Raw genomic sequence first — 17,503 nt, 5'->3', positions numbered from 1 at the left:
GGCACCCTGTCTCTGGCTTCATCTCTGCAGCAGCTGTGTTTATAGTTAGCAGTTGCCACGGTGCCCCAAAGAGGGCCTCCTGGGGCTGCCGGCCTCTGGACGCCCCCATTCCTTGGCCCTGGAACGTGGGGACCTGGATGTTTGCTGGGCCAGCCCAGGAAGCGAGTGTCGCTCTAAGCACTGCAGAGTTCACTGGAGCTCAGAGAGGGGAGGTAACTCCCCCAAGGCCAAACAGCTTTGGGATCTGTGCAGAATTTGGGTCTGCCACCTTCCCCTTGGCTCCCCTTTCTACTTCTCTCCTCTCCAGCACCGGCTTCAAGAGTGTGGTTGGTGGAGTTCAAGGGGCAGCTCGCTCGCCCTGTGTAACTTCTTGTGGTCACAAAGGATCGTCGGATGCTGAGAAAATTAAGCCCCCATTTGAAACAAGCTTCTATTTTCGTTCACTGCCATTTCAGTTCAAACCGAACCATCTCGGTTCCAGAAACACTGTTTGCGTTTTGCCCAGATGAACCTCTTTTAGCTGAAGTTTCTTCTGATAAGGAAGTTCCATAAAGGACTTAGATTCTGCCCCCAGGGGACACAGGGCCGTGTCTGGGGATGTCTGTGGCTGTCACGATGCGGGTGCTCCTGGCCTTGGGTGGCTGGGCCAGGGACTGATCACAGGGAATACCCTGGCCTGGGTGTCCTCGGTGCGGAGGTGAAGAGACCCTGGAGTGGGCGGGGCGGGGGGGGGGGGGGCCTCCCCAGTGTTGCCCAAGCCGTTTAGGATTTCACAAACACAGAGGATTCAGCCACCTCGTAGCTTTGCCGACTGGAGCCCCCGCCTTCTCTGCTGACCCTCCCACTGCATCTACCCACCAGTCCACCCAGCGAACATTCACGCCAGACCTCATCTGCCCCGTGGAGCCCAGGGCAGCACGGAGCTCCATGAGCAGTTCGGCCCGGTCAGCAATGGTGGCCAGACCTTCCTGGAGGGACGGGCGGTGACAGAAATCCACTCTGCACACAGATGAGTCATGGGAGGACTGGCGAAATCTGAGCAAACGGCCAGCATCGGGGTCTCGGCCTGATGTTGTCCTACGGTCACATGGGATGTCACCATCGGTGGGGGGGGGGGGGGGGGCACACGGGACTCTCTGCACTATTTTTGCAACTACCTGTCTATATGATTATTTCAAAGTACAAACGAATGCAGTGACTTTGGGAACCGTTTGGAAAATGTTTAACTTGTAAGGTTAAACATACACCTGCCAGGGAGCCAGAAATCCCACGCCTGGGGCTCACCCAGGAGGACCGGGCACGTGGACCGCCACAAATCCTGCGTGTGAACATACAGCACGGCGTCTTTCACAATCGCCGGACACACCCGTGTCGCCCAGTAGGTGCACGGCCAACAATCCCTGCCCTGACCCCGGGGGGGAACACCACACGGCACTGAAAAGGTGCCCTCGGCACACGACGAACCGCAAGGACATTGTGCCGAGTGAACCGAGCCAGAGGCTGGACGGCACGAGTCTGTCTGTAGGCTTCCGGGAAGAGGCGACACGACAGGGACAGAGCAGCTCAGGGGGTGCAGGGGCTGACGACAAACAGAAGCTCCGGGAGGTTCTCAGGGTGACGGGGTCCGCATCTGAATGGCGGTATCGGCTCCGCGACAGGACGTGCTTGTGCGACCTCATCGACTCTGGGCCCAAAAGGACAAATCTCACTGCGTGCAAATTATACCTTCACGGAAGAACATTTCATTGGAGGAAATTATAAAAACAGTCACTAACAGGGGCGCCTGGGTGGCTCCGTCGGTTAAGCGTCCGACTCTTGATTTGGGCTCAGGTCACGATCTCGCAGTTTTGTGGGTTCGAGCCCCACGTCGGGCTCTGCACTGACAGTGTGGAGCCTTCTTGGGATTCTCTGTCTCCCTCTCTCTCTGCCCCTCCCCTCTTGCACTGTCTCGGCATCTCTCAAATAAATAAATAAACTTAAAAAAAAAAAAGTCCCTAACAAAATTGTCATTTTGAAAGGCACCTGGCTGGCTCAGTCGGTGGAGCATGTGTCTCCTGATCTCAGGGTCGTGAGTTCGAGCCCCGTGTTGGGCTTAGAGCTGACTTAAAATTGTCACTTTGAGATTCCCTGTCTGCCTTTATCCGTATATATTTTAACACAACGGTAGATGACCGAACATTTGCACTTTGCCATTGTCCCTCTTTGCACACACACCTCCGCGGTGCTCCGCGTTTCTACGGACCGTTTAGAACATTGCATAGTGTTGCACCTGCGAAGGCCCAAGTGTTAGTCACATGTTAAAGGGGTCGCCCATCACCTCACTTGTGGCCTCGGCCTTTCCTGGGTCCACGGTCTCGATTTCTAGTTCACGTCTGTCCTGAAGTTCTGAATATTTACATAAGATCAGAGCTGCTGATCCTTCTCCATTCATTCCATGGCTTCCATTGCTAAAAAGTGACTTCTCCATGATTGAGAAGAAACTTCTTCTTTCTTTAAAAAAAAAAATTTTTGTTTTTAAGTTTATCCGTTTACTTATTTATTTATTTAAATTTACTTCCAAGTTAGTTAGCATATAGTGCAATAATGATTTCAGGAGTAGATTCCAGTGAGTCAGCCCCTATGGATAACACCCAGTGCTCATCCCAGCGAGTGTCCTCCCTAATGCCCCTTGCCCATTTAGCCCATCCCCCCACCCGCAACTCCCCTCCGGCAACTCTGTTTGTTCTCTGTATTTAAGGGTCTCTTAGTGTTTGTCCCCCTCCCTGCTTTTATATTATTTTTGTTTCCCTTCCCTTATGTTCATCTGTTTTGTCTCTTAAAGCCCTCATATGAGTGAAGTCATACGATTTTTGTCTTTCTCTGACTAATTTCACTTTGCATAATCCCCTCCAGTCCCATCCACGTAGTTGCAAATGGCAAGATTTCATTCTTTTTGACTGCCGAGTAATACCCCATTGTATATATAGACCACATCTTTATCCATTCATCCATCGATGGACATTTGGACCCTGGGTGGGGGTGGGGGGACGCCTGGGTGGCTCAGTCGTTTTAGCATCTGACTCTTGGTTTTGGCTCAGGTCAAGTTCTCACGGTTGGAGTTCAAGCCCCACATGGGCCTCCGTATTGACAGTGCAGAGCCTGCTTGGGACTCTCTCTCTCCCTCTCTCTCCGCCCCTACGGAGCAGGGAGAGACAGAATCAAAAGCAGGTTCCACGCTGTTAGCACAGAGCCCAACGCGGAGCTTGAACTCACAAACCGTGAGATCATGACCTGAGCCGAAACCAAGAGTCGGATGCTAAACTGACTGAGCCCCCAGGCATCCCAAGAATAAATATTCACTAGTTTGTGTTTATTTTCTTTCTTATTCTATGGCTGTTTGTATGGAACCTCTTTGGATGTGAATAAAGGTCTGATCTAATCTAGTGGTTCTCACCCAGGGGCAGCTCTGCCCTCAGGGGACACCGGGCAGTGTCTGGGGACGTCTGTGGTTGTCACACAGGGGGGAGGGGGCCCTGGCACTGAGGGAGTGGGGCCACAGATGTTGCTCGGGCCACACAGCACCCAGGACACCCCAGAGAGAACAGCCCAGCCCAGTGTCCAAAGTGCCAGGGGGGCAGAGACCCCACCCTAAACTGTTTCCCCATTTTGCCTTATTTGCGCCCACCATGGAAGAAATACTGCCCGTCCCCAGGGTTGTCTAATCCTTATGTGCACTGGAAGGTCAGATCTGTCTGGGGGTCACTGCCCCCCCTTTCTAGTTACCTCTGCTTCACGATATACCCCAGGGCAGGGGGGGGGCCTCCGTTGTCCTTGCCTTTCACACATTTGCTCATGTGATTCTTCTGCAGGAGCCCCCCCCAAATCTGGCATGGCTTCCTGGCCCTCGACTCAGATCCCAGGCAGGGCCTGGTGACATCCCTTAAGGCTCTGGTTTTAGGTGAACTTCACCCCAGGTTGTTCCCCTGGACCCTCAGCAGGGGCAGAACGGGAGTCAGCACGGTGACCGGCTGCCCACCACCCACCTGCCCCCAGCTTGCCACGGCTCTGCCACGGCTCCTCCCCAGGCCCCCTGTGGCTCTGCTGGCCCAGGCAGGTCCGGCCAGGTCGGGCGCCTGGTGCCATCACGTGCTTCCTGCGGAGCAGCGACGGGTGAGGAATGTTCCCTGGGCTGACTCAGCGTAGCTGCCTGGTCTCCCGGGGCCACGGCTGGGCCGTGAGTCAGTGACGGACTATGACACCAGCCAGGAGGAGGCTGGAGTCTGCTGCACGGGCTGGTGGTGACACAGCCGGTGTCTGTTCCTGGCGTCTCCGCACGCTCACGCACACACACACACACACACACACGTGCTCACCCATACACTCACATGCACACGTACACTCGTACGCCCACACACACGCATGTGCATGCAGTATACATACACACCGACACGCACACGTATAAACACATCTCGCACGATGCACATTATGACATACAGACATGCACACGTATACTCACGTTAAGTACACACACGCCCACGCCCACACGTACATGCTCGTGCACACACACGCACGCACACATCTATGCACAGACGTGCACATGCACTCACGCGTGTGTATACACACATGCACACAAGTGCCCCGAACATTCACACACACTCCCGCACACAAGTTCGTGTACGTGCACACGCACGCACACCCCCGGCGCAGCCATCTCGGCCGTTCTCTGGGGCCTGGGTCATAACCCAGCCCAGAGGCAGCCTCTCGGGACATTGTGCCTGGAACAGAAAGCCAGCCACTGGGGGGCTTCACACTTCGGAGGCCACAGTTGGGGGTGGCCACGCGGTGCAGGGGTCCTAGAGTCCTGGCGGACACTTCTGAGTGTGGATGCTGAGCAGGATTCCCCGGCCTTCCAAGGAAAACAGGCCATGGGGCCAGCCCGTTTGTTCTCCATTCGCATCTATATTTAGCGCTGAGTAATTTAGATATTTTTAAGCCCAACCAAGGGCAGTTTTCCCTGAGTTGGATGTTTTGTGGCTGCTTTGAAGCTCTCTGCTGAATCAGAGCCCTCTGGAAACCCACACGTGGGCTCTGTGCTCCCAGAACAGACACACTCAGGCCTTTTCTGACCCAAAGTGGGGCTGGATGTCTGCCGGGAGGGACGGGGAGCCAGGCAGTGTGGAAGGATTTTTTTTTTTCTAATTGAGACTTGTACGGAGGTCACCGTAGATTCATGTGCAGTTATAACAAATCAGAGAAGCATTCCACGTGTCGTTCACTCTGTTTTTCCCGACGGTAACATTCTGTAGAAGTGTGACCAGCACCAGGAAAAGCCCCTCCCGACAAGGCCTCCACCCCCAACCTCGGCAACCATGAACCTGTCCCCCATCCTGACCACAATTTTGTCTTCTCAAAAACAGTGTGTAAATGGTGTATAAACACACACCATGTAACCTTTGGGGATTGGCTTTTGTCACGCAACGTAACTGCCTGGAGATCTCCCGAAAGTGTTGTGTCAACCCTCCTTTTTTTTTTTTTTTTTTTTTAATCATTATTGCTAAGTAGGAAATGCTTTGAAAATCCCAAGCCTGCCTTTGCTGTTCTGTGGCTACCTGGCCCTAGTGGCCACCAGGCAGACAGCGCAAGCTGCATCCTGATGGAGGACAGGGTGCCCTCTGGTCCCTGGCGGGGCGTCTTCCCAGACCCCCCACCTTGGGCGTGACGCCCGGACAGGTCCTCCTGGGAACTTCCCCAGCCTGAACGCTGCAGACACTGGGCCGTTCTCGGGGGGCATCCCGGGCACTGTGGGAGCTGAGCGGGGTCCTCGACCACACCCCCTCGGTGCCAGGATTCCCCCAGTCCTGATGACCAGAGACGCCCCCAGACAGGGCCCCGTGTCCCCTGGGGGCAGCATCGCTCGTTAGAACTACGATACTAGAGCTCACTAAATGAAGGCTGTGGGAAAAGTAGAATTTTCCCTGCTGTAAGCAAGAGGAAAAAATGTGCACAGCCGAATTGTAAGAATAAATTAACACCACCCATATACTGCTGGTGTGGATGTAAAATGGTGCAGCCGCCCTGGAAAACGGCTTGGCACTCTCCTTAAAAATTGAACATGCAAATTACATCCCTCAGCGTTTATCTCAGAGAAATATATAGACTTGTGTTTGCACAGAAATCTGCACGCCCTTGTGGCAGCCGTACGTGATGGCCAGAAACTGGAATCGGCAGGTGCACCGCCGAGCCGGGGCCGGTCCACGCGGGGAACGCCGCTCAGCCGTGACCTCGCGGCGCGCGCAACAGGCTGGGCGCATCTCCACAGGATTAAGCGCAGTGGGGAAAAATCCCAAAAGGTTATGTGCCCTGTGGTTCCACACGTGCAACGGTCCCGAAACGGTGGCAGCTTGGGGAAGGAAAACGTCATTGGAGGTCGCGGAGAGTGGGGGGCGGGGAGGGGCGGGGACGGAACCGCCCTGAGGCTTCCGTGCAAGCGCGTCATGCTGACCGCGGGTTTTGCAAGGTTGTTTCCAGAGGGGAAACCGTGCACAGGGTACGCAGGTCTCCGCACGTCTCCGCCCTTTCCTACCACTGCATGTGACTCTCCAGGCACCTCAAAATTTTTAACTGAATTAAAAATAAATTAATACAAATGTTTTCGGAAAGAAAAAAGATCACCCCCTCCCCCAAACAATAGCGAAGCCGGAATCATTGGCGCAATAAAGATTGGTTTTCTCGGTGGGCGAGCAGGTGGGGAGCCACTCTGACGGGCCCTGAACACCCAAGTCCTGAAGGTGCGGGGAAGCGGGGGGCGGGGAGCAAGCAGACCACTGGGCGTTAGCTGCTCAATAAAAGCAGCAAATACCCCACCACCACCCCCTCCACGGAGCAGCGGTCCTGGGAAAATTAGTGGAAGGGCTACTTGGGATTTGGGAAGAGGGTTTATCTGGAATCATTTGCCTGTGCTAAATGGGCTACTCTGAGCACACCATCCACACTCAAAGACACTGCAGGGGGAGTGAATACAGCCCCCCCCCCAAATTCATTTCCACCAGATCCTCAGCATGGGGCCTTAAGTGGAAATAGGGGCTTTGCAGATGCAATTAGTTAAGGAGAAGTCGTACTGGATTAGTGTCCTTAGAAGAAAGCCATGTGAGGACAAGGCAGAGATTGAGTGATGTGGCCACGCCAGGGACCGCTGGCCACACCAGCCACTGGAAGAGGTAGGAAGGACCCTCCCTGGGCCCTCCAGGGGGAGCGCAGCCCTGCCCCACCTGGATCTTTGACATCTGGCCTCCAGAATGTGGGAGAACAATTTCCTGCTGTTTCCCATACCCCAGCCTGTGGTCATTTGTCCCGACCACCCCAGCACATCAGAAAGCTCTGGAAAACCCTGCAAAACCAGTGGGCTCCCTGCACCGCCCCCCCCCCCACCGCTGCCCCCAGAAGCCTCTCCTGGGCCAGAAGCGGGAGCCAGAACTTCTCGCTCCTGCAGAGAGCCCCGGGAAGCCTTCTGTGGGAGCCCAGGTCACTCGAGTGGCTGTGTCCCAAGGACAGCCAGATCTGGGGTGGGAAGCCAGAACTGGGCACTGACAGCCACGGCCTCCCCCTGTGTACCACCACCCTTAGCTTGGTTCTCAGGGCAGTGACTGGTGCATGGTGGGCCCCCCTGGGGTGGTTTGTGGGGCAAATTAGCCCGTGGATGAAGGAAGCGATGCCAGACCCAGGACCCACGGCACATAGATGCTGCCCAGGTGACCCACCTTGGTCCAGAGCCAAGGTCTCACCCAGACGACTCTGCCCCCCAGGGAACTCAGGCCATGTCTGGGCACATCTGTGGCCATCACCACTGGGACGTCCTGGCATCGAAGGGTGGGGCTGGGAACGTCCCCAGAACGCCCCCGGAGAGTGACCCTGCCCAGTGTCAGTGGTGCCGGGGGGCCTGGAGTGAGGCAGGGATCAGAGAAAGTGTCCCTTGAGGCCCTCATTCCAAGCCAACCACGAGTGGACTCTGTGGTCTGGTGAACCATCTTGAGACCCTGGGTGGTCTCAACCAGGGAGCACTTACCCCCGACCAGCCCAGGGGGACTGTGGGAGACAGCTCCACTAGTCCTCCCACCGCCCCCACCCCGACCTGGGCACACGGGCGCCACGGCTCAGGTGGGGCACCAGGAGGCCCTGAGGCTTCCGGAAGGGGCGTCCTGCCTCTCTGTCCCCGTGGGGCCTCAGCAGCCAGTTCACATCCTGTCTGCTTCCCCTGCAGCCCTCTGGAAGACAGGGGCCCGGAGCTGATGGCAGACAATGTCAGCCACTAACAACATAGCCCAGGCCCGGAAGCTGGTGGAACAGCTCCGCATCGAAGCCGGGATCGAGCGCATCAAGGTGAGCCTGGCAGGCGGGTGGGCAGAGGGGCCGAGAAGGGAGGAGGCCCTGCAAGGAGGCCCGGTTGGGGAGGGGGGGCTTTATTCCAACTGTGCCCCTTGCTGTGTGAGCTTGGGCCACTCACTAACCTCTCTGAGCCCGATTCCTCAATGGGAAGACACAGCTGACACAGAACCTGTGTCATGGGCTGTTGCGGGCATCCCATGTGCCGCAGAGCTTTGTCAGTGCCGTGGGACCAGAGGCAGGGCTGAGCCCGCCCCCAGCCCTCAGGGCCCTTCCCCACCCCACCCCACCCCACCCCCTGCCCCCGAGAGCCCTAGGCCGCCAGCATGAGGCAGGCACTCGCCCATGGGCTCTGTCTGGCTCCCTGGTGCAACAGACACAGACAAAAGGTAGAGACGTGGTCCAGAGACGGCAGGGCCCAGGGCCCTTGGTCGTCTACGTTCTTCACTTATGCCTCGTTTGAATTTTTTTTTTTTTTTTTTTGAAATAAGCGTGTTTGTTTTTTATACTAAAAAAAGAAAAGGGACAAGTAGTTCCTGTGCGCAGACACTTAACCCCTCAGGGACCAGAGACCCGAAACAAAGTAGCTTCTCAGACAGACCAGTTCTTTCTGCTAATAATTTGCATAACATGAAGCTAACTGTTTCTTTTAAAGGGCACTGACAGTTTGGTAGCTTTTAGTACATTCACAGAGTTGTGCAAGCATCATTGCAGAACATTCTAGCAGCCCAAAGGGAAATCCTGTCCCCGTCAGCTGTTACCTCCACCCCTTCCCCAGCCCCCGGCCCCCACGAGCCCTCTTCCCATCCGTGGATGACCCTGTTCTGGACGTCTCACACACACGGACTCACACCCCGTGTGGCCTCTCGTGTCTGGTTCCCTCCCTGAACGTCGTGTGTTCGGGGTCCGTCCACGGGGTGGCGGGGGTGGGCGCTTCGCTCCGGCTTGAGGCTGCGGACGTGCGTGTGCGTGGTGGACACATTGTGTTTAACATAGGTGAATTTTAAGTCCACAAGGGGACATCAGGACGACATCCAGGGCTCATGGATTTCTCCCATAAACATGGCAGGGGCCAGCCATCCAGTCGTGGCCTCTTACATGAAAAAGGTGACTGATTCTTTTCAAAGTCACCTGCTCGTCAAACCCATGTCTTGGCAAAGGAGGTCGAGGCACCTCCAATAATGGTCTCGTGCCCCAGGCCCCAGCTAGCGAGTGACCGGAAGTTTCCCCGTAGAAGACCCGGGTGGTTCCCGTGTCTGCATCGGCCCTGCTTCAGCTGCCCCCTGGATCAGTCAGGGCTGTCCAGAGAAACTGAGCCAACAGGATGTGTATAGAGGGAACGAGAGGTATTCAGGAATTGGCTCACAGAACCGTGGAGGCTGGCAAAGCCGCAGGGCAGACTGGAGACTCAGGGCAGAGCTGGTGCTGCAGCTCGAGTCCCCAAGGCGGCCAGGAGGCGGCATTCCCGGTCTCTGAAGGCCTTCAACTGATTGCATGTGGCCCACCCACATTTAGAGGATCATATGCTGTACTCGGAGTCAGCCAATTTAAATGTTGATATCAGGTTAAAATGACCTTCCCAGTGACATCTAGACTGGTGTTTGGCCAAGTACTTGGATACCGTGGCCTGGCCAAGTGGACATATAAAATCAAACATCGACCCCACGGATCTCTTCAGACTTTGATTTTCTGAGCACCCGCCATTCCCTGGTCTCTGGCGGCAGATGGGCTCCTGCAGACTCACACCTGACTGACATCCCTCAGTGGAAGGACATGCACAGCAGTGCCAGGTGGAAAGGCAGGGCTGCTCCAGCCCCCCAGGTTGGGGGGGGGGGGCTCCCCCGAGGTGTCTGAATGTTCCAGAACCCTGAGCATTCAAAGGATTCATTCGGGCTGGAAAAAGAGAAAGCCTCAGTCAAAGCGGCTTCACTCTGGTGAGCCGGTGCGGCCACAGCCCTGACGGAGAGCGTGATTCACCAGCCCGTTTGATGTTGGGCAGGGCCACTCCTCCCCCCCAAGCCCCCCCATCCCCTCCTACCCCTGTCCCGCCTGAGGCTTTGCACCCGCAGATCTGTGGCCAGAACCTTGAACGTCGGTACGCCTGAAAGGCCAGGGGAGCCAGCGCCTGGCAAGTGGCAGCGTGGCGGGCATGGGGGCGGCCCCGGCGCTCAGGGCAGAGCCTTCCTGTGGATGCCAGGGTGTCAGCGGGGGCCACATGCTGGAGCCACAACATCAGTTATTTCCAGGGTCCGGAGGCTATTCTGGTTGTTTCCGAGAGTTGCTTTCCAAATACAACTCTAGAAACCAAGCTCCTTTGGCTCATCCGAGGCAGGCCTGGGAGTGGCCAGCATGCTCGGGACGGTGGCAATTGTCACTGCATGTGGGTAGCAGTGTCCCCGCGGTGAACCCAGAGGCCGGCCTGGAGACCTGGCAGCACAGGGGACAAGGTCGGGCGGCCTTGGCTTGTGGGGTGCAGGGTCCAGGGTGCAGAGGCGCCACCCCTGGCGGCAGACCTGAGGGGAGTTCTCAAAGCCTCCCTCACCCCTGCCTAGTCTCGCCCGCTCACACCCACATGGCTGCTCCTTTGTCAGCTTGCAGGTGGGAAGGCAGGGGGCCGAACCATGCTGCTGTTCCTGCAGCACAGAGGAGACCAGGACCCCTTCACCCAGCACCCAGCCCCCAGCCCTTCCCGGGTGAGCAGAGTGGGGTGGCACCCTCTGCTGTGACCCCACCAGCCCCCCAGATCCCTGGGCCCCGGCCAGCTCGGGCTGCCAGAGATGCAATGTGGAAGGGACTGTGTGGTGGCCCCTCCGATGTGGACAGGCTCTTCCAGAGTCGCCTGGAATGGGGGGGGGGGGGGGGGGGGGTGGACCTTGGACTAAATCCTAAAGAGGGCTCTGTCTCTCCCTGACCTTCTGTCCAAAATCTGGGCAGCTCCTGCCAAGGGACCCAGTCCCTTCTTTAATCTTTTTTAAATTGTGGTAGAACACACATAACTTAAAACCTGCCATTAGTGATCACACACACGCAGAGTTGTGCAACCACCACCTTTGTCTAGTTCCAGAACATTCCATCACACCAAAAAGTAACCCGGGCCTCATCAGCCGTCACCCCTCCCCCAGCGCCTGGCCCCCCACCAGCCCCCTTCCTGTCCCCGGATGAGCCTGTTCTGGACGTTTCACACACGTGGACTCACACCCCGTGTGGCTTCTCGTGTCTGGTTCCCTCCCTGAGCGTCGTGTGTTCGGGGTTCGAACGCGGGGCGGCAGGCGTGGGGCCTCTCGCTCCTGCTCGCGGCTGAGTGTTGTGCGCCTGCGCGGTGGACATGGTCATCTGCGTGCGCTGTGCGCGGTGGGCACTGTGTGTATCCGCTCACCTGCGGGTGTTCCTGGGTTGTTCCCGCCATGTTGACAGTGGACGTGGCCATGGCCGCCCGCCTGACCTCTCCTCTCCCGCCCTTGTGCCCACGCACAGGTGTCCAAAGCCTCATCGGAACTCATGAGCTACTGCGAGCAGCACGCCCGGAATGACCCCCTGCTGGTCGGAGTCCCCGCGTCCGAGAACCCCTTTAAGGACAAGAAGCCCTGTATTATTCTGTAGCGTTGTCCCTCCGTGTGTCCCTGCCTGTGTCTCTCGCTCCGCTAGGGCGTCTGCACTGCGCGCTCCGGCAACACCTCTCATGTCCCCAAACCTCCGGTTCCGGAAGGAACGCGAGCCGCTGCCACCACGGATGGGGTAAACTCCTCTCCCGGCCCAGCCAGAAGATGACGCTGGGGCCGCGGCCGCTTCCCATCAGGAGTAACAGAGATCCCGAGTGACGTGGTAACAATTTTCGGAAACTCTGGGTTGCCGGGGGGCTGCGGTCCAGAGCCCGGCCGCGCCCCGAGAAGGGAAGAAGGACTGGCCGCTGGCCCCGGGCGCCCCGGCGGGTGGCCAGTCTCACCCGCTGGGCCGTTTGTGAAACACTTGCCAGGTCCCTGCTGCCGTGCTTTTTTTTCTTCTCCTAAGCAGAGGAAAATTGGGTGGTGGGGGCGGGTCATGGGAAACCTCTTTGGAAACTGGTCTCCTTTTCAGTTAAGCGATTGTTATTCCGCAGCGCTGAGCCCAGAGCTGGGGGGCTGAGCCTGCAGCTGACGGTTGTGTAAAATGCACCCAGGGAATTTAGGGGCCGGGGAGGGGGCTTTGTCTGTGACGTGCACCCCGCGTGGCCAAGTGTCGCCCTGCTGTGTGGCATGTGTGCGGCCTCTATACGGCACGCACCACCCAACAGCCAGGCCGTGGCCCCCCGCCCTTTCCTGGGACCCCACCCATCCCACAGAGGGATTCTCCGCAACTTGTCCCGCTCAGCGGAATGGCCGGCGGCGTTCCGTCTGGTGTTGAGCACGAAACGTCGACGTGGGCCGTGGTCACACCTGGCTCTTCCCGGTTGTTGTGTCGTGTTGTGTTTTTTTCCACTTTAGCGCATCGCTATGGCCATTTTGCAAACAGAAATGCAGCCAGAGGAGGCCCTTCCTGGGGGGCCAGAAGGTGTTAGGTGACCAGAAGGAGCCGCTGGGCCTCACCCGTGTGACTCCTCGCCCTTCCCTTCCCTGTATCGGTTCGTCTTTAGTCCCTTGGCCTCTGGTACGACCCGGGCAGTTGAAGGAGCCGGAGGTACAGGGAGGGCACAGGGCACACCCGTCCCCACACCCCCACCCCCCGCCCCGCACCGGGACAGTCCTCACCCCAGGGCCTCGTGCCGACCTCCATGCTCCTGCCCCCACTCAGCCCCCTGCTAGTGCCAAGGCCCAGATCCCACCAACGCTACGCTCAGGGGGACGGGGGATGTGTGCACGGGCTGGCGGGCGACTCCCCCCGGCGTGCGGGCTGTAGGCCCGGCCTCGCTCCCCGGCTCCCAGCTCTCTCCGGCCGGTCCGGGAGCACCAGGGGCTTTGGGGAGCCCAGCCTCTCCAGACCTGCGGTTGGATGGGGAAGCCTTGGCCACCTTTCATTGGGCAGGGAGCCAGCCTCTCACTGTCCCCCACAGAGAAGCAAGAGGGAACAAAACCCGTTCCCCACCGGGGAGGCCGGGGCGCAGCAGGATCTACCCAGAGACTGGGGGTGGGGGCGGCTGGCAGGGCGAGGCCTGTCCAGGCCACTTCTGTGCAAGAAGCCTTAATCCCTGGAGTCCAACCTTCCCCTGCGTCCCCACTGTCCTGGTCTAATGCTCTGGCTGTGGGGCCCCACCCCAGCGGCCCCCCAGAGAGGCCAGCGGGAGGGGAGGCGAGGTGAAACCCAGGAGCCCGGCTGAGGGCCGAGTGGTTGAACCGAGTCTGGCAGCCACAGCGCCCCCCCCCCCCGCCCCACCCCAGCCCTGAAGTGAACCTAGGTCAGAGCCCCCTGGGGCCGAGGGGTCTGAGTAAACTAGACCCAGAGAGGGTGAGGATGGGCCGTACCCCCCGCCCCCATCGCCACACCTGCCCCAGGAGCCCCAGCCTCGGCTCAGGGAGGTGGCCGTCACAGGAGCCCCACCACGGGTGTCTTTCTGAGTGAGAAAAACCCTTCCTTTTGCCTTCTCAAGTAAATCTCCGTGTCTGTAGTGTAAACCTGGAGGGCATGTGCATACGACCGCCTGTGCTTCCCAGGCCAGTGTCCTGCATGAACACGTGTGCAGGGCTCTGCGGGAGCTGGCGGGTGGCAGCCCACATTTCAGCCACATCAAGAGGGGGCATTAAGGGCACGCCCCCCCTCCCAAAATAAACAGGGGCGGGAGACACAGGGTTCCCCTTTAGCCTGCCTGGGTGTCCCCCAGGGCTGGCAGCTGGGGCGCCTTCCCTCCCCTCCCCTCCCCCGCTCCAGGAAGGAGCTAGAAGGCACACCCCTCCCCACAGCGGTCCCCCAGGCCAAGAATTAAGTGACTGGGTGGTGGTGACCTCTGGCCCCCAGGGATGTGCGGTCCTTCTTCCTGTGACCCTGGCTGACCCCCTCCATGTCCGGGCGCTGGACCTCCAGGCAGCTCATCCGTGTCTGTGGGGCCCCAGCCCCACCGAGCTCTGGGGGCAGGAAAAGGCCACCAGCCCACCCCGAGGGCGAGTGACCAGGAACAACTTCCAGGCCCAGGGGAGGCCACCAAGGGTTGCTGGTCCTTCAAGAACACTTACAAAAGCCAGCCTGCCACGGAGTCTCTGGAAAAGAAGCCCTAACCATTGCCAAACATTGCACAGACCGGTTCCGGTCCACAGAAGCCATCTGTGGTTCTAGCAGGTTCTACCCCATCTCCGTTTGGATGTTCAGTGGCTTTTATTTCTGATTTTAAAAAAATTTCCAGGTGTCTACACCCACTTTGCAGTGTTTTAATATTGTGTGGAATTGTTCATACAGAGTGAACTGATCCCTAGTGCAAAGGCTCACTGGTCCTTCTGTCCATGCCCCCTGCCTGCTGGGGGTGGGGGTCGGGGCAGGACAGGTTGGTCCCCTCCCCTGGCTGCTGGGCGGGTACCCCAGGTGGAGCGTGGCTTCAGGCGGCCCCAGAGAACAGCTGTCAGCTTCGACAGGCTTTCCAGCCTGTTGTTAGAAAACCTCGAGGAGCGAAGTTCGAGGACCGCTAGCCCTGTGCCCCGCGGTTCGAGATTGTTTCTGTCCAGCGTGGCCTGTAGGAGGGCGCGGCACTCTGCTGAGGGCTTGGAGTGCTCCGGGCCTGTTGTCCCCTGTGTCCAGGCACCAGGGGCCACCGGGGAGCCCAGGGGACAGGCCAAGTGAGTCACGGTCCCAATTCAGACCAGACAGTGGAGAGTTCAATTTTTGGTAACAAATCTGTAAATGAGAGATTCCGACCCCCAAGCAGAGGACTTGGTGTAAGACATTTACAGATTCCACTACATAAACATGGTCTACTTTGCAGTCAAGTGCCCTGCCACCGGGCTGTGCCTCTGAAATTACCCACTTTGTATCAAAAAGCGGAAGATTGGAGGTCAATTCAAAAACTCAAATGGAGAATTGGGACCTTATGCGACAGCCCCACTTCTGGGTGTGCAAACACCCATGTGTTCACAGCAGCCGCCAGATGAAGGATAAACACGACGTGGTCCATCCACACGCCGGAATGTGACCCAGCCTCAGGAAGGAAGGACGTCCTGCCACCTGCCACCACGTGGACGGACCTGGAGGTCACTGTGTGCAGTGACAGGAGCCAGACACAGAAGGACACGTCCCGCGTGACCCCCACGCACAGGGGGTCCCTAGAGGAGTCCCGTCCACAGAGACAGAGAGTAGATGGTGGGAGCCAGGGCGGGGGAGTCAGTGCTTCATGGGAACAGGGTTTCAGTCTGGGGAGATGGAAAGTTCTGGAGACGGGTGGTGGGGGCGGCTGCACCACAGTGTGCATGTGCTTGAGGTCAGTGTACTTAGAATGTTAAAACGGTAAACTTCATGTCGTGAACTTCACCCCAAAAAGGGAAAAACTCACAACCTTGCCGAACACCCCCCCGAATGGCTACAATGTAAGACTCGGTTGGCCAGGTCGTGGAGCCGGCCCGTGAGCGTGAATGCAGCACGGCCCGTGTGCAGCTAAGCACGTACCTGCTGTAGCGCCTGGCGCTCTGCTCACGCGCCTTCACCCAAGAGACCGAAACGTGTGTCCACAGAAGGTGCTGGGATGAATGTTCGGAGCAGCTTGTGTCCCAGTCGTCAGAAACTGAAAATATCCCAGGCATTCAGCAACAGGTGAATGGATGAACAGACTGGAATCCGTTCCTGCCCCAGAGTCCCGCTCGGCGGGATCAGGGGTCGGCCACTACCAAGTGCAGGAACCTAGCTGCCTCTTAGCCCGAAATAGACAAGAGCGTGCATGGCCAGTAGAGTCCACTGATAGAGAACGTTCTGGAACAGGCGAGCCTGGGCACGGCCTGCATGGGCGGGAGAATGACCCCCAAAGACGTCCACATCCTGATCTCCAGAACCTGGGGCGACGTCACCTTACGTGGAGGAAGAGGAATCCCGCAGAGAGATGGAGCTGACCGTCTAGAGATAGGGGTGACCCGGGGGCCCCGTGTCCCCATAAGGGCCTCACACGTGGCGCCTTGGGAGGCCAGCAAAGGCAGGAACTATGTGAAGGAGGCCAATCTGAGAAGGCCCCACGCTGTGACATTCTGGAAGAGCCATGATACGGAAACAGTCCAAAGATCGCGGCTGGGAGAGAGCGGGAAGAGTGAACAGATGAGCACGGGGAGATTTTTAGGGCACCGACACTGTTCTGCAGGACGCAGTCACCATGGAGACACAGCATTATACATTCAGCAAACCCCGTAGAATGTCCGCCACCAAGAGTGAGCCTGAGCGGTAACCGTGGACCACACTGGTGCAGTGCACAGGCCGGCATCCTGCGCCTGAAACCGGCAGGCCTGGTCTCCCCAGTCCAGGGGCCTGCTGGGCATCATGCCTCCAGAAAGGAGGAAGGAGGGTCAGACGCCGTACCTGAGCCCTGGCTAGGCGGGCAGACCCCACACCAGCGGTGCCAGGAGACCCCGAGGTGGGAGCCCCCCAACTCCTCCCCCCCTCCCGCACACTGTGATATCCACCCCCAGGTCTCGGAGCAGAGTAAGGCACTTCAAGAATGGAGCCATGCGTCCTGACCCACGCACACGGGGAAGGCCTGGTGGCTTTCCTGACCTGCGCGTGCTCGGGGCGGGGGCTCCCGCACCTGCTGCCACCATCACGGGCGCCTCACCCGGGGGCCCCTGTGCCCAGAGCGGGTGCAGGGGCTGCTGTGGCGAAGGACCACCAGCTGGGTGGCTCCAAACAACAGGCACTTTCGCGCTCGTGTTCTGATGCGCTTCCCATCCCCTCAGTGGCTCCCGACATCCCTTGGCTGGGAGCGTGGTCTCCCATCTCCGCCCATCGTCACCAGGCCCCCTCTGTGTCTCTGTGTCCCTTCTCTTCTTGTAGGGACACCAGCCCCTGGATGCAGGGCCCACCCAACTCAACCGCATCCCGACCAATTACATCTGCAAAGACCCTCTGTCCAAAGAGGGTCACCTTGTGAGGTCCCAGGTGGACGTGAATTTGGGGAAGACACCAGTCAGCCAGGTGCAGCAGACATTTCCGGATGGTTTCATTTGACCGTAGAGATACCTCGTGGGATCCCACCCAGCACACTTCACTGACTCAC

General features: G+C 58.3%; 1 protein-coding gene across 1 annotated transcript in view; it reads left to right on the top strand.

The window, feature by feature from the left end:
* The window catches only part of GNG7 (G protein subunit gamma 7), a 118,428-nt gene extending 103,750 nt beyond the window's left edge, over window positions 1–14,678 (top strand). The window contains exons 3-4 of the mRNA XM_019439255.2: window positions 8,237–8,355; window positions 11,833–14,678. Of these exons, the coding sequence (XP_019294800.1) occupies window positions 8,275–8,355; window positions 11,833–11,958 (207 nt within the window). The 5' untranslated portion in view covers window positions 8,237–8,274 and the 3' untranslated portion in view covers window positions 11,959–14,678. The remainder of the gene's footprint in view (window positions 1–8,236; window positions 8,356–11,832) is intronic.
* The last annotated feature ends 2,825 nt before the right edge of the window (window positions 14,679–17,503 follow it).

Source organism: Panthera pardus, unplaced genomic scaffold, assembly GCF_024362965.1.
Source record: "Panthera pardus isolate Hobbes unplaced genomic scaffold, ASM2436296v1 HiC_scaffold_8, whole genome shotgun sequence".
In the NCBI taxonomy this organism is placed as follows: Eukaryota; Metazoa; Chordata; class Mammalia; order Carnivora; family Felidae; genus Panthera; species Panthera pardus.
Note: the sequence above shows the minus strand (reverse complement) of the source record. Positions and strands in the feature narration are given on the sequence as shown.